Below are 14,753 nucleotides of genomic sequence, written 5' to 3' on the forward strand. Positions count from 1 at the left end.
TTATTATATAATGCTTTGATCCATGTTAAAAAGTGGGGTCCAAAATCCCATTTTTGTAATGAATATTGCATATATTGCCAGGATACTGTGTCAAATGCCCTCTTAATATCGAGAGATAGAAAACATAAAGGAATTTTCCGTTTTTTAGCAATATGTGCCAATAACACTGCCCTGCGTATATTATCGCCTGCCTGTCTATTTAGCATGAAGCCTACTTGATCTCTATGTATTAATTTTCCTATAATGCTATTGAGGCGTTTTGCTATTATTTTTGCTAATAATTTAATATTGAGGTTTAACAGAGAGATAGGCCGATAATTCACACAGGAAGTATCATCAGAAAGGGGTTTTGGGATCATACAAACAATTGCCATTAGTGTTTCTTGCCGAAAAGAATGTCCATCTAGAAGTTTGTTAAAAGTTTCAGTGAGAATGGGAGAGAGTATTTCTGAGAATGTTTTATAGTATAAAGCCGAGTAGCCGTCTGGGCCTGGTCTTTTGTTAAGTTTTAGGTCTTTTATGGCGTTAGCAACTTCATCTATAGTTATAGGCTCATCCAAACTGCTTTTTTGATTCTGAGATAACTCAGATAAAGTTATTTTTGAGAAGAAGGATTCAGCCTCTGTAGGATTAAATTCATTGTTTGTCTTGTATAAAGTTGCGAGATGTGAGTGAATTTTATGGACTATTTTAACTGGATTACAAGTGTAAACATTTTTTGATAATTTCAAACGTATTGGTTTGAAAGATTTGTTAGTTGAATTTAATGCCCGAGCCAAATATGTACCTGGTTTGTTTGTATTCATGTAGAAATTGTGTTTGGAGCGTTTGAGGGATTTATCAACTGACTCAGTGAGAAATAGATCGTATTCCAATCTAGATTTTTCCAGATGAGATTTTGTACTCTGAGATGGATTATCTTGAAATGATATGTAGGCTGCATTAAAATTGAGTTCTAGTTTTTTTGCTAGATTTTTGCGTTCCCATTTAAATAGTGCCATTTGTCTTTGTATTGTACCACGCAAGACAGGCTTATGAGCTTCCCACAGTGTTATTGGGGAGATGTCTGTTGTATTATTAATTGATATGTATTCCTTTAAAGCTTGTTCAATGGCCATCTGATGTAGGGGGTGTTTGAGCATTATGTCCGGTAAGTACCACGTTGGGTCATGCGCTTTTGGTATGGCTGAGGCTATAGTAGTGTATACTGCATTATGGTCAGACCACGGAATCGGAATTATATCTGATGCAATAATTTCTGGTATCATTCCTATTGTTAGAAAAATATGATCTATTCTGGTGAAGGTTTGATGAGGGTGCGAGAAATAAGTGAATTTCTTTTTCATTGGGTTACTTTCTCTCCATGAATCTACCAGATTGTATTTGGAAAGAAGTTGAGAAAAAGGTAATCTAGAGGTTATTTTGGATGGTGTAAAAGGTGATTTATCTAGAAATGGGAGGAGGACCTGGTTCGAATCCCCACACATTATCACTGTTCCTATTTTGTGTGTATTAATCACTTGTAATATATGTGAGAGGAATGGTGTAGGTTGTTTGTTAGGAGCGTAGTAGGAAATCACCGTGATTGCTGTATCCATTATATAACCCATGAGTATCAGGTATCTACCTTCTGGGTCTTTAATTTCTGATGATAAGGTGAATGGTGTGGATCGGTGAAATGCAATTAGAGGCGCATTTATTTTTCAATTACATTTCTCGCACAATTCTCCCATCATTGATTAGAAAATCATTCGTTTTTCAAAAAAATTCCAACATGTCCGATTACTTAAATTCGATGGCCGCACGAAAATCGTCTGTGGCTGCAGCCCACTAGTGGTGCGAAATACGAACAGTAATCGAAATTTGACCCAAGTATGGCCTGCCTAAGAGCTAAACATGTATACATACTGTATATCAATTAATGTGAACAGCTGACTAGAACTATTCTTCATGTCTATGCCATGAACAGAATGTTAACACCCTGGTTGGTGTGTGACTGAATACCAAGTACACATACCTGGTGCTGCACTGCAATGATGCAATGATAAAAAAAATAATGTAAAAACTATAAAATGAAATATGAGCCTTGCTAGCTTCTACCCGTTTGTGCTTCATGTTCAGGATGGAGAGCAGAACTGCCACTGTGGGCAGTGGTGGGCTAAATGTCAGCTAGTGTGCACTCCATAGCAGTGGTGGCTGCTGCTCAAACATTTTTTTTGGGAGGGGGGGCACAAACAAACTGAAAAATTAAACTGTTAGTAATGCGGGACTAGGCTAGGGTGATATAGTGCCAGGTTAGGTGATATAGTGCCAAGTTAGGTGATATGGGCCAGGTTAGGTGATATAGTGCCAGGCTAAGGTAATATAGTGCCAGGTTAGGTGATATAGTGCCAGGCTAGGGTGATATATTGTTGGGTTAGGTGATATAGAGCCAGGTTAGGGTGTTGTAGTGCCATGTTAGGTGATATAGTGCCAAGTTAGATGATATAGTGCCAGGTTAGGATGTGTAGTGCCAGGCTAGGGTGATATAGTGCCAGTTTAGGTGATATAGTGCCAGGCTAGGGTAATATAGTGCCAAGTTAAGTCATACAGTATAATGCCAGGCTAGGGTGATATAGTGCCAGGCTAGGGTGATATAGTGCCAGGTTAGGTGATATAGTGCCAGGTTAGGGTTATATAGAGCCAGGTTAGGTGATACAGTGCCAGGCTAGGGTGATATAGTGCCAGGTTAGGGTTATATAGTGCCAGGTTAGGTGCTATAGTGCCAGGCTAAGGTGACATGGTGCCAGGTTAGGGTGATATAGTGGCAGGTTAGGGTGATATAGTGCCAGGTTAGGGTGATATAGTGCCAGGCTAGGGTGATATAGTGCCAGGCTAGATCTGCATGTAGTGACAGTGTCCTCAGTCACTTACAGCATAGCAGGGGATGAAGACTCCCCAGGCTGCTGTGTTCTCTCCTCCTCTTTCTTCTTTAGCTGAGGGGTCAGCCTGAGGGAAGGACTCTGTAGGAGGAGTGTAGGAAGGTCTCTATATACAGGAAGGAAGGTGGGTGTGTATATATAGCTGTATACACCCACCTTCCTTCCTGTGTATAGAGACCTTCCTCCATCACTGGCTGCAGATATACATCATCTATCCTGTATACAGCTATATACAGTGCCTTGCAAAAGTATTCACCCCCTTTTCTTTTGCCCTATTTTATTACATTACAGCTTTTAGTTAAATTTTTTTTTAATCTGAATTATATGTGATGGATCAGAACACAATAGTCTAAGTTGGTGAAGTAAAATTTGAAAAATATTTACATAAAACTATTTTTCAGAAATAAAAAACTGATAATTGGCATGTGCGTATGTATTCACCCCCTTTGTTATGAAGCCCATAAAAAGCTCTGGTGCAACCAATTACCTTCAGAAGTCCCATAATTAGTGAAATATGTGCACCTATGTGCAATCTAAGTGTCACATGATCTGTCATTGCATATACACACCCTTTTGAAAGGCTCCAGAGGCTGCAACACCTAAGCAAGAGGCACCACTAACCAAACACTGCTATGAAGACCAAGGAACTCTCCAAACACGTAAGGGACAATGTTGTTGAGAAGTACAAATCAAATACAAACATGGCACAACAGCAAACCTGCCAAGAGACGGCCGTACACCAAAACTCACGGACCGGGCAAGGAGGGCATTAATCAGAGAGGCAGCACAGAGACCTAAGGTAACCCTGGAGTAGCTGCAGAGTTCCACAGCAGAGACTGGAGTATCTGTACATAGGACGACAATAAGCCGTATGTTCCATAGAGTTGGGCTTTATGGCAGAGTGGCCAGAAAAAAGCAATTACTTTCAGCAAAAAACAAAATGGCACATTTTGAGTTTGCGAAAAGGTATGTGGGAGACTCCCAAAATGTATGGAGGAAGGTGCTCTGGTCTGATGAGACTAAAATTGAACTTTTTGGCCATCAAAGAAAACGCTATGTCTGGCGCAAACCCAACACATCACATCACCCAAAGAACACCATCCCCACAGTGAAACGGTGGTGGCAGCATCATGCTGTGGGGATGCTTTCAGCAGTCGGGACTGGGAAACTGGTCACAGTTGAGGGAAAGATGGATGGTGCTAAATACAGGGATATTCTTGAGCAAAACATGTACCACTCTGTGTGTGATTTAAAGCTAGGACGGAGGTTCACCTTCCAGCAGGACAATGACCCCAAACACACTGCTAAAGCAACACTTGAGTGGTTTAAGGGGAAACATGTAAATGTGTTGGAATGGCCTAGTCAAAGCCCAGACTTCAATCCAATAGAAAATCTGTGGTCAGACTTAAATATTGCTGTTCACAAGCGCAAACCATCCAACTTGAAGGAGCTGGAGCAGTTTTGCAAGGAGGAATGGGTAAAAATCCCAATGGTAAGATGTGGCAAGCTCATAGAGACTTATCCAAAGCGACTTGGAGCTGTGATAGCAGAAAAAGGTGGCTCTACAAAGTATTGACTTTAGGGGGGTGAATAGTTATGCACATTGACTTTTTCTGTTATTTTGTCCTTTTTGTTGTTTGCTTCACAATAAAAAAAAATCTTCAAATTTGTGTGCATGTTTTGTAAATTAAATGATGCAAATCCTCAAACAATCCATGTTAATTCCAGGTTGTGAGGCAACAAAACACGAAAAATGCCAAGGGGAGTGAATACTTTTGCAAAGCACTGTTACACCCCAGTGGCGAGTATGGTGATACCACATATGTGAGACTTTTACACAGCCTGGCCACATAAGGAGGCCCAACATGCAGGGAGCACCATCAGGCGTTCTAGGGACATAAATTACACATATAATTTCTAGACTACCTTTTACACTTTTGAAGGCCCTGGTCACCAGGACAATGGAAACGACCAAAAAATTACCCCATTTTGGAAAGTAAACACCCCAACGTGTATTCTATGGGGCATAATGAGTCTTTTGAACGTGTCATTTTTTTCCACAAGTTTTTGAAAATGTGAAAAGAAAATGAAAATGCATTTTTTCTTTACACAAAGTTGTCCATGTATAAGATTTTTCTAACACATAGCATGTTCATACTAAAAATTATGCCCCAAAATACATTATGCCACTCCTCCTGAGTATGGCGATACCACATGTGTGAGACTTTACCACAGCCTGGCCACATACAGAGGCCCAACATGCAGGGAGCACCATCAGGTGTTCTAGGGACATACATTTCAAATCGAATTTGGCTTCTTATTACACTTTTATGAGGCACTGATGGGCACTGTAGTGGCATGGATGTGGCACGAATAAGCACTGATGTGGCACAGATGAGAACTGATGTGGCATGGATATACACTGATATACACTGATGTGGCACAGATGTGGCACTGATGAGAATTGATGTGGCATGGATGAGCACTGATGTGGCATGGATGTGGCACGGATGAGAACTGATGAGGCATGGATGAGCACTGATGTGGCATGGATGTGGCACGGATGAGCACCGATGTGGCATGGATGAGGACTGATGTGGCATTGATGTGGCACGGATGAGTACTGATGTGGCATGGCTGTGGCAAGAATGAGCACTGATGTGGCATGGATGATCACTGATATGGCATGGATGTGGCACGGATTATCACTGATGTGGCATGGATGTGGCACGGATGATCACTGATGTGGCATGGATGAGCATGAATTAGCATGAATGAGCCAGGGATGGAGCATGGATGAGCATGAAAGAGGATGGATGAGGCAGGGATGAAACATTGATGAGCATGAATGTGGATGGCTGGGCCAGGGATGTAGCATGGATGAGCATGGATGTGAATGGATGAGCCAGGGATGAAGCATGGATGAGCATGAATGTGGATGGATGAGCCAGAGATGGCACACAGGGGTGAACAGCGGCGCTAGATATGGTGATAACATAAAATTATATTGCAACTAGAATATAGGTATACATAAAATTGTGCGTGTGTGTGTGTAAGCACACATAATATTAAAACATTTGTTTAAAACATAATGTCCATAATTGATCCGAGATCTTGTATGATTAGCACCTGGAGGCAGCTCCCTAGATCGAACCACAGAGATGGAGCACAAATGTGGATGGATGAGCCAGGGATGGAGCATGGATGAGCATGAATGTGAATGGATGAGCCAGGGATGGAGCATGGATGAGCATGAATGTGAATGGATTAGCCAGGGATGGAGCATGGATGAGCATAAATGTGGATGGATGAGCCAGGGATGGAGCATGGATGAGCATAAATGTGGATGGATGAGCCAGGGATGGAGCATGAATGTGGATGGATGAGCCGGGGATGGAGCATGGATGAGCATGAATGTGAATGGATGAGCCAGGGATAGAGCATGGATGAGCATGAATGTGGATAGATGAGCCAGGGATGGAGCCAGAGATGGAGCACGAATGTGGATGGATGAGCCAGGGATGGAGCATGGATGAGTATAAATGTGGATGGATAAGCCAGGGATGGAGCATGAATGTGGATGGATGAGCCAGGGATGGAGCATGGATGAGCATGAATGAGGATGGATGAGCCAGGGATGGAGTATGAATGTGGATGGATGAGCCAGGGATGGAGCATAGATGAGCATGAATGTGGATGGATGAGCCAGGGATGTAGCATGGATGAGCATGGATGTGGATGGAAGAGCCAGGGATGAAGCATGGATGAGCATGAATGTGGATGGATGAGCCAGAGATGGCGCACAGGGGTGAACAGCGGCGCTAGATATGGTGATACCATAAAATTATATTGCAACTGGAATATAGGTATACATAAAATGTGTGTGTGTGTGTGTGTGTAAGCACACATAATATTAAAACATTTGTTTAAAACATAATGTCCATAAATGATCCGAGATCTTGTATGATTAGCACCTGGAGGCAGCTCCCTAGATCGAACCACAGATATGGAGCACAAATGTGGATGGATGAGCCAGGGATGGAGCATGGATGAGCATGAATGTGAATGGATGAGCCAGGGATGGAGCATGGATGAGCATGAATGTGGATGAATGAGCCAGGGATGGAGTATGGATGAGAATGAATGAGGATGGATGAGCCAGGGATGGAGCATGGATGAGCATAAATGTGGATGGATGAGCCAGGGATGGAGCATGAATGTGGATGGATGAGCCAGGGATGGAGCATGGATGAGCATAAGTGTGGATGGATGAGCCGGGGATGGAGCATGGATGAGCATGAATGTGAATGAATGAGCCAGGGATAGAGCATGGATGAGCATGAATGTGGATGGATGAGCCAGGGATGGAGCCAGAGATGGAGCATGAATGTGGATGGATGAGCCAGGGATGGAGCATGGATGAGCATAAGTGTGGATGGATGAGCCGGGGATGGAGCATGGATGAGCATGAATGTGAATGAATGAGCCAGGGATGGAGCCAGAGATGGAGCACGAATGTGGATGGATGAGCCAGGGATGGAGCATGGATGAGCATAAATGTGGGTGGATAAGCTAGGGATGGAGCATGGATGAGCATGAATGTGGGTGGATGAGCCAGGGATGTAGCATGGATGAGTATAAATGTGGATGGATAAGCCAGGGATGGAGCATGAATGTGGATGGGTGAGCCAGGGATGGAGCATGGATGAGCATAAATGTGGATGGATGAGCCAGGGATGGAGCATGAATGTGGATGGATGAGCCAGGGATGGAGCATGAATGTGGATGGATGAGCCAGGGATGGAGCATAGACGAGCATGAATGGGGATGGATGAGCCAGGGATGGAGCATGAATGTGGATGGATGAGCCAGGGATGGAGCATGAATGTGGATGGATGAGCCAGGGATGGAGCATAGACGAGCATGAATGTGGATGGATGAGCCAGGGATGGAGCATAGACGAGCATGAATGTGGATGGATGAGCCAGGGATGGAGCATGAATGAGCATGGATGAGCCAGGGATGGAGTATGGATGAGCATGAATGAGCATGGATGAGCCAGGGATGGTGCATGGATGAGCATGAATGTGGATGAATGAGCCAGGGATGGGCACAGATCAGCGCTGTGGGCACTTTAGATCCAGCCCACAGTGCTGCCCACAGAGCTGCAGCACCGCCTCCTCACACGCTGTAGTGATTGGTGTGAGGAGGGGGGAGGACATGCTTTGGTTTGTCATTGGACGGAGTGATCACGTGGTAAAGGGCCGCTGTTATTGGCCCTTTTACCCTAATCCATGGCATGCCGGTTCTGGGAGACACGACGGTCATTCATGGACATTCCCCAGAGCAACTGGATAAATTAAAAAAGCGTTAGAGTTAAAGCCATAGTCTTTTTTATGATATTGTGAAAAATTTCTTGAAAGGCTAAGATACTGAAACTTAGTTTGTACATTGAGTCTATGTTTATTCAGCCATCTACTGTATACTGTGTTTGTATACTGAACAGGTGAATTCTTTCACATAGATTACATACTATGGTGGGTTTACTATAGATAAATAGGCTTTATACTTTGCAAGGGAATTTTCCTTTGGAAAAGTGAATGTGGTGGAAATTCACTTTGCAAAGAATACCCAAATCACCTGCAAGGAAAATGTAAAAAAAAGTCAGCCAAGCATTACCTCATTCACAAAGCTAAGGAAAAACTTTGTCAATGCCGTTAGTAAATCAACTCCATTCTGTCCCACAGCATCCCACAGTCTTTATCTATCTATCCATCTATCTATATATCCATTGTATCTATCTATGTGTGTTTTATTGTTTGACTTAGAAGTAATAGAAGTTTGTTCATGTGTAATGAGTGACGACATAAGCATCTATTTGGCTGATATTTATAGCTACCAGCTTTGACTTGTTTTATTTGATCCAACCTATTATTTTTAATTTTGTTAGATGCAATCAAATTAACTATGGTTTTAGCACTTCAAAACATATTTGGTTTACTCCAGAGCTGCTTTTTTTTTTTTTAAATGGACCTTTTTCTAGTATGCACCAGAGCTTATTTACTCATTTTGATCTCTCTATGTTAGTAATGAATGTTACATTCTTATTTTTACCTGCGACGTATCATAAATGGTTTTGTAGTTTTAGTTTTAAACAGAATTTTTATGTTATTTTATTTAGTGGCCCTGTTATCATCCTCAAAGAATATTTATTTTCTTCAGATCTCTGGTATATTATGTTGGCTTGCTCCTAAAAAAAAAAATTTCGTACAGTTGCAACTAATTCTTTCGAATTGGCTGAATGGGATATTATGGAGCCTTGGCTTATAATGTAAACCTAAAAAATATAATAGCTAATAATATTAACAGTTTTAATTTTTTTTTTAGTAATGATGAATGTTTAGTGGTTTACAGCATTTGCTATAAGGATAAAAAATGTAAAAACCACCAAACTATATTTGCAGGTACAATATGGGCACAACAAGTTTTAAGTCTGATCCTTAATGAAGGACATAGGAATGGATCAGAACATATTGACAATTTGACCAGAGCACCATGGATTGAATATAATTCATACAACATTGACTTTAATAGCAAAAAATCTCCTCGCCTCTTCACAGCACAACTGCCTTACTATCTTATGCCAAAAGATGTCGGGTTCAAGAGAGTAAAAGTAAGCAACATAGGTGGTATTTTAGTGTTCCAAATACTGTAAAATATACAAATAATATATGTATGTATGCACAGTATCTCACAAAAGTGAATACACCCCTCACATTTTTGTAAATATTTTATTATATCTTTTCATGTGACAACACTGAAGAAATGACACTTTGCTACAATGTAAAGTAGTGAGTGTACATCTTGTATAACAGTGTAAATTTGCTGTCCCCTCAAAATAACTCAACACACAACCATGTTTTAAATTTGGTGTTATCGCTCTCACTCTCTCATACATACCGTATTTATCGGTGTATAACACGTGCTGGCATATAACACGCACCCCAAGTTTTGGAGGGAAGTTTAAGGAAAAAAAAGTACATTTTAAATGCCCATCCGTCACGTCCCGCCCCTTGGCCCTGCTCCTATGATGGACACAACACCAGTCCAATGGCGGGACTTAAAGGCTAGGAGGCGGGACTGGGCGTGACTGTGAGCACAGCCGAGCCTAGCCGAGTACACAGTACACTCTACTCGGGCTATTTCGACGGCGCTCCTCTTGCCCTCAGAGACAGCGGGGATCGGCGTATAACACGCAACCACGATTTCCCCCTGATTTTAAGGGGAAAAAAGTGCGTGTTATGCGCCGATAAATACGGTAGTTACATAGTCGGTGAGGTTGAAAAAAGACACAAGTCCAACCTATGTGTGTGATTATATGTCAGTATTACATTGTATATCCCTGTATGTTGCAGTCGTTCAGGTGCTTATCTAATAGTTTCTTGAAACTATCGATGCCCCCCAGTGAGACCACCGCCTGTGGAAGGAAATTCCACATCCTTGCTGCTCTTACAGAAAATAACCCTCTACGTAGTTTAAGGTTAAACCTCTTTTCTTCCAATTTTAATGAGTGGCTAGGAGTCTTGTTAAACTCCCTTCTGCGGAAAAGTTTTATCCCTATTGTGGGGTCACCAGTACGGTATTTGTATTTTGAAAACATATCCCCTCTCAAGCATCTCTTCTCCAGAGAGAATAAGTTCAGTGCTCACAACCTTTCCTCATAACTAAGATCCTCCAGACCCTTTATTAGCTGTGTTGCCCTTCTTTGTACTCGCTCCATTTCCAGTACAGCCTTCCTGAAGACTGGTGCCCAGAACTGGACAGCATACTCTAGGTGCAGTGGGACCAGAGTCTTGTAGAGCGAGAGAATTATCGTTTTATCTCTGGAGTTGATCCCCTTTTTAATGCATGCCAATATTCTGTTTGCTTTGTTAGCAGCAGCTTGGCATTGCAAGCCATTGCTGAGCCTACCATCTAGGTCCTTTTCCATCCCAGATTCCCCTCAGAGGTTCTCCCCACAGTGTATAGATTGCATTTATATTTTTGTCACTCAAATGCATTATTTTACACTTTTCTACATTGAACCTCATTTGCCATGTAGTTGCCCACCCCATTAATTTGTTCAGATCTTTTTCCAAGGTTTCCACATCCTGCAGAGAAGTTATTGCTCTGCTTAGCTTAGTATCGTCCGCAAATACAGAGATTGAACTGTTTACCCCATCCTCCAGGTTGTTTATGAACGAATTAAATAGGATTGGTCCCAGCACAGAACCCTGGGGGACCCCACTACCCACCACTGACCATTCCGAGTACTCCCTATTTATCACCACCCTCTGAACTCGCCCTTGTAGCCAGTTTTCAATCATTGTACTTAACCTATGGTCCATGCCAATGGACCTTATTTTGTACAGTAAACGTTTATGGGGGAACTGTGTCAAATGCTTTTTCAAAATCCAGATACACCACGTCTACAGGCCTTCCTTTATCTAGCTGGCAACTCACCTCTTCATAGAAAGTTAGTAAATTGGTTTGGCAAGAACGATTCTTCATGAATCCATGCTGATTACTGCTAATGATACCGTTCTCATTACTAAAATCTTGTATATAGTCCCTTATCATCCCCTCCAAGAGTTTACATACTATTGATGTTAGGCTAACTGGCCTGTAATTCCCAGGGATGTATTTAGGGCCCTTTTTAAATATTGGTGCTACATTGGCTTTTCTCCAATCAGCTGGTACCATTCCAGTCAGTAGACTGTCAGTAAAAATTAGGAACAATGGTCTGGCAATTACTTGACTGAGTTCCCTAAGTACCCTCGGGTGCAAGCCATCTGGTCCCGGTGAGTTATTAATGTTAAGTTTCCCAAGTCTAATTTTAATTCTGTCCTCTGTTAACCATGGAGGTGCATCCTGTGATGTGTCATGAGGATAAACAATGCAGTTTTGGTTATTGAACCCCCCCGATTCCCTCATGAAGACCGAGGAGAAGAATAAATTCAATACCTTTGCCATCTCCCCATCCTTTGTAACCAGATGTCCTTCCTCATTCTTTATGGGGCAATATGGTCTGTCCTCCCTTTTTTCTGTTTACATACTTAAAGTTTTTTTGGGGATTTTTTTTGCTCTCCTTCGCTATGTGTCTTTCATGTTCTTAGCCATCCTTATTGCACCCTTACATTTCTTGTTGCATTCTTTATAAAGTCTGAATGCTGATGGTGATCCCTCAACCTTGTATTTTTTGAAGGCCTTCTCCTTTGCTTTTATATGCATTTTTACATTGGAGTTAAGCCATCCAGGACTTTTGTTCGCTCTTTTAAATTTATTACCCAATGGGATGCATTGGCTAATGCCCTTATATAATATGCTCTTAAAACAAACCCATCTCTCCTGCGTGTTCTTTGTTCCTAAGATTTTATCCCAATTTATGCCTTCTAGCAAGATTCGTAGTTTAGGGAAGTTGGCTCTGAAATTCAGTGTCTTTGTATTCCCCTTATGTTTCCTATTTGTGTGATTTATACTGAAGCCAATTGACCTGTGATCGCTGTTACCTAAATTGCCCCGTATTTCCATATCCGTGATCAGGCCTGTATTGTTGGTAATCAGTAGATCCAGTAACGCTTTATTTCTAGTTGGTGCGTCTACCATCTGACCCATAAAATTGTCCTGCATGACATTTAGGAACTGGCGAGCCTTAGATGAATGTGCGGTTCCCTCCACACAGTCTGTTTGGATAGTTAAAATCCCCCATTATGATAACACTTCCCATCCTTGCTGCTAATCCAAATTGTGATAGGAGATCTGTCTCCTCTTCCTCCCTCAGGTTAGGGGGCCTATAGCATACTCCCAGTATTATTTTCCCCTTACCTTCATCCCTTTGGAGCTCTACCCATAAGGATTTCACCTCCTCCCTAGCTCCCTTAGTGATGTCATTTCTCACATTCACTTGTACATTATTCTTGATATATAGGCATACCCCTCCCCCTTTTTTACCCTCTCTATCCTTGAGATAAAGGGTATACCCTTGAATGTTTGCCAGCCAATCATGAGAGCTGTTGAACCAGGTTTCTGAAATTCCCACAAAATCCAAATCCTCCTTGTACAACAGTATCTCTAGTTCACCCATCTTGTCTACCAGGCTCCTGGCATTGGTGAACATGCCACGTGGTTTAGACTGGTTGCATATTATCCTCTTATTGGGTGTTCCGAGATTGCAAGTAGGACTTGCTACTATTCTTACCTTGGGTTTATGTGCTTTGGTCAACCTACCACTAATGTCCCCAAAACTACCCTCTGGAATATGTCCCATGCTGACTATCTCTACCTCTTGACCCTCCCCCATCGCCTAGTTTAAAAACCGCTCTAACTTTTTGGGCATCTCCATTCCCAGCTAATCTGCACCCTCCTCATTTAGGTGCAGTCAGTCCCTTCTATAGTACTGATTATAGACTGAAAAGTCGACCCAGTCCTCCAGGAACCCAAACCCCTTCTTACTACACCTGCTCTTCAGCCACTTGTTTACTTCCCTAATCTCCCTCTGCCTTTCTGGTGTGGCTCGATGTACCGGTAGTATTCCTGAGAATATTACCTTGGAGGTCCTTTTCCTCAATTTAGCTCCTAAGTCCCTAAAATCATTCTTAAGGACACTCCATCTGCCCCTGACTTTGTCATTGGTGCCAACGTGCACCATGAAAGCTGGGTCTTCCCCAGCCCCTACCAATAATTTGTCCACCAGATCCGTGATGTGCCGAACCCGAGCGCCCGATAGACAACATACTGTTCGGCGCTTCAGGTCTTTGTTACAGATTGGCCTCTCTGTCCTTCTAAGAATTGAGTCCCCTACCACCAGAATCTGTCTTTCCTTTCCCTTCGCTTCCCCCCACTCTCACTGGAGGAGTTCTTCCCCCGGCAGCTAGGAGAGTCCCTCAGCTCCAGCAGTGCTGGTCTCTGACTGGTTTCACCATACTAGTCACTGGATGTTCAACATGGCACCCCATGGCAAAGAACTCTCTGAGGATCTGAAAAAAATAATTGTTGCTCTACATAAAGATGGCCTAGGCTATAAGAAGATTGCCAAGTCCCTGAAACTGAGCTTCAGCACGTTGGCCAAGACAACAGTAGTTTAACAGGACAGGTTCCACTCAGAACAGGCCTCGCCATGGTCGACCAAAGAAGTTGAGTGCACATACTCAGCCTAATATCCAGAGGTTGTCTTTGGGAAATAGACAAATGAGAGCTGCCAATATTGCTGCAGAGGTTGAAGGGGTGAGGGGTCAGCCTGTCAGTGCTCAGACCATATGCCGCACACTGCATCAAATTGGTCTGCATGGCTGTCATCCCAGAAGGAAGCCTCTTCTAAAGATGATGCACAAGAAAGCCTGCAAACAGTTTGCTGAAGACAAGCAGACTAAGGGCATGGATTACTAGAACCATGTCTTGTGGTCTGATGAGATCATGATAAACTTATTTGGTTCAGATGGTGTCAAACGTGTGTGGCGGCAACCAAGTGAGGAGTACAAAGACAAGTGTGTTTTGCCTACAATCAAGCATGGTGGTGGGAGTGTCATAGTCTGGGGCTGCATGAGTGCTGCTGGCACTGAGGAGCTACAGTTCATTGAGGGAACCATGAATGCCAACATGTACTGTGACATACTGAAGCAGAGCATGATCCCCTCCCTTTGAAGACTGGGCCACAGGGCAGTATTCCAACATAATGACCCTAAACTCACCTCCAAGACAACCACTGCCTTGCTAAAGAAGCTGAGGGTAAAGGCGATGGACTGCCCAAGCATGTCTCCAGACCTAAACCCTATTGAGCATGTGTGGGGCATCCTT

The 14,753-nt window shown here is 42.7% G+C and overlaps 1 protein-coding gene across 1 annotated transcript in view; it reads left to right on the forward strand.

Moving 5' to 3' along the window:
• Positions 1-14,753, forward strand: part of LOC141134734 (amine sulfotransferase-like) — a 38,494-nt gene that overhangs the window by 9,225 nt on the left and 14,516 nt on the right. Inside the window, exon 3 of the mRNA XM_073624170.1 lies at positions 9,386-9,594. Within this exon, the coding sequence (XP_073480271.1) occupies positions 9,386-9,594 (209 nt within the window). The remainder of the gene's footprint in view (positions 1-9,385; positions 9,595-14,753) is intronic.

Source organism: Aquarana catesbeiana, linkage group LG03, assembly GCF_042186555.1.
Source record: "Aquarana catesbeiana isolate 2022-GZ linkage group LG03, ASM4218655v1, whole genome shotgun sequence".
NCBI classification, from domain to species: domain Eukaryota; kingdom Metazoa; phylum Chordata; class Amphibia; order Anura; family Ranidae; genus Aquarana; species Aquarana catesbeiana.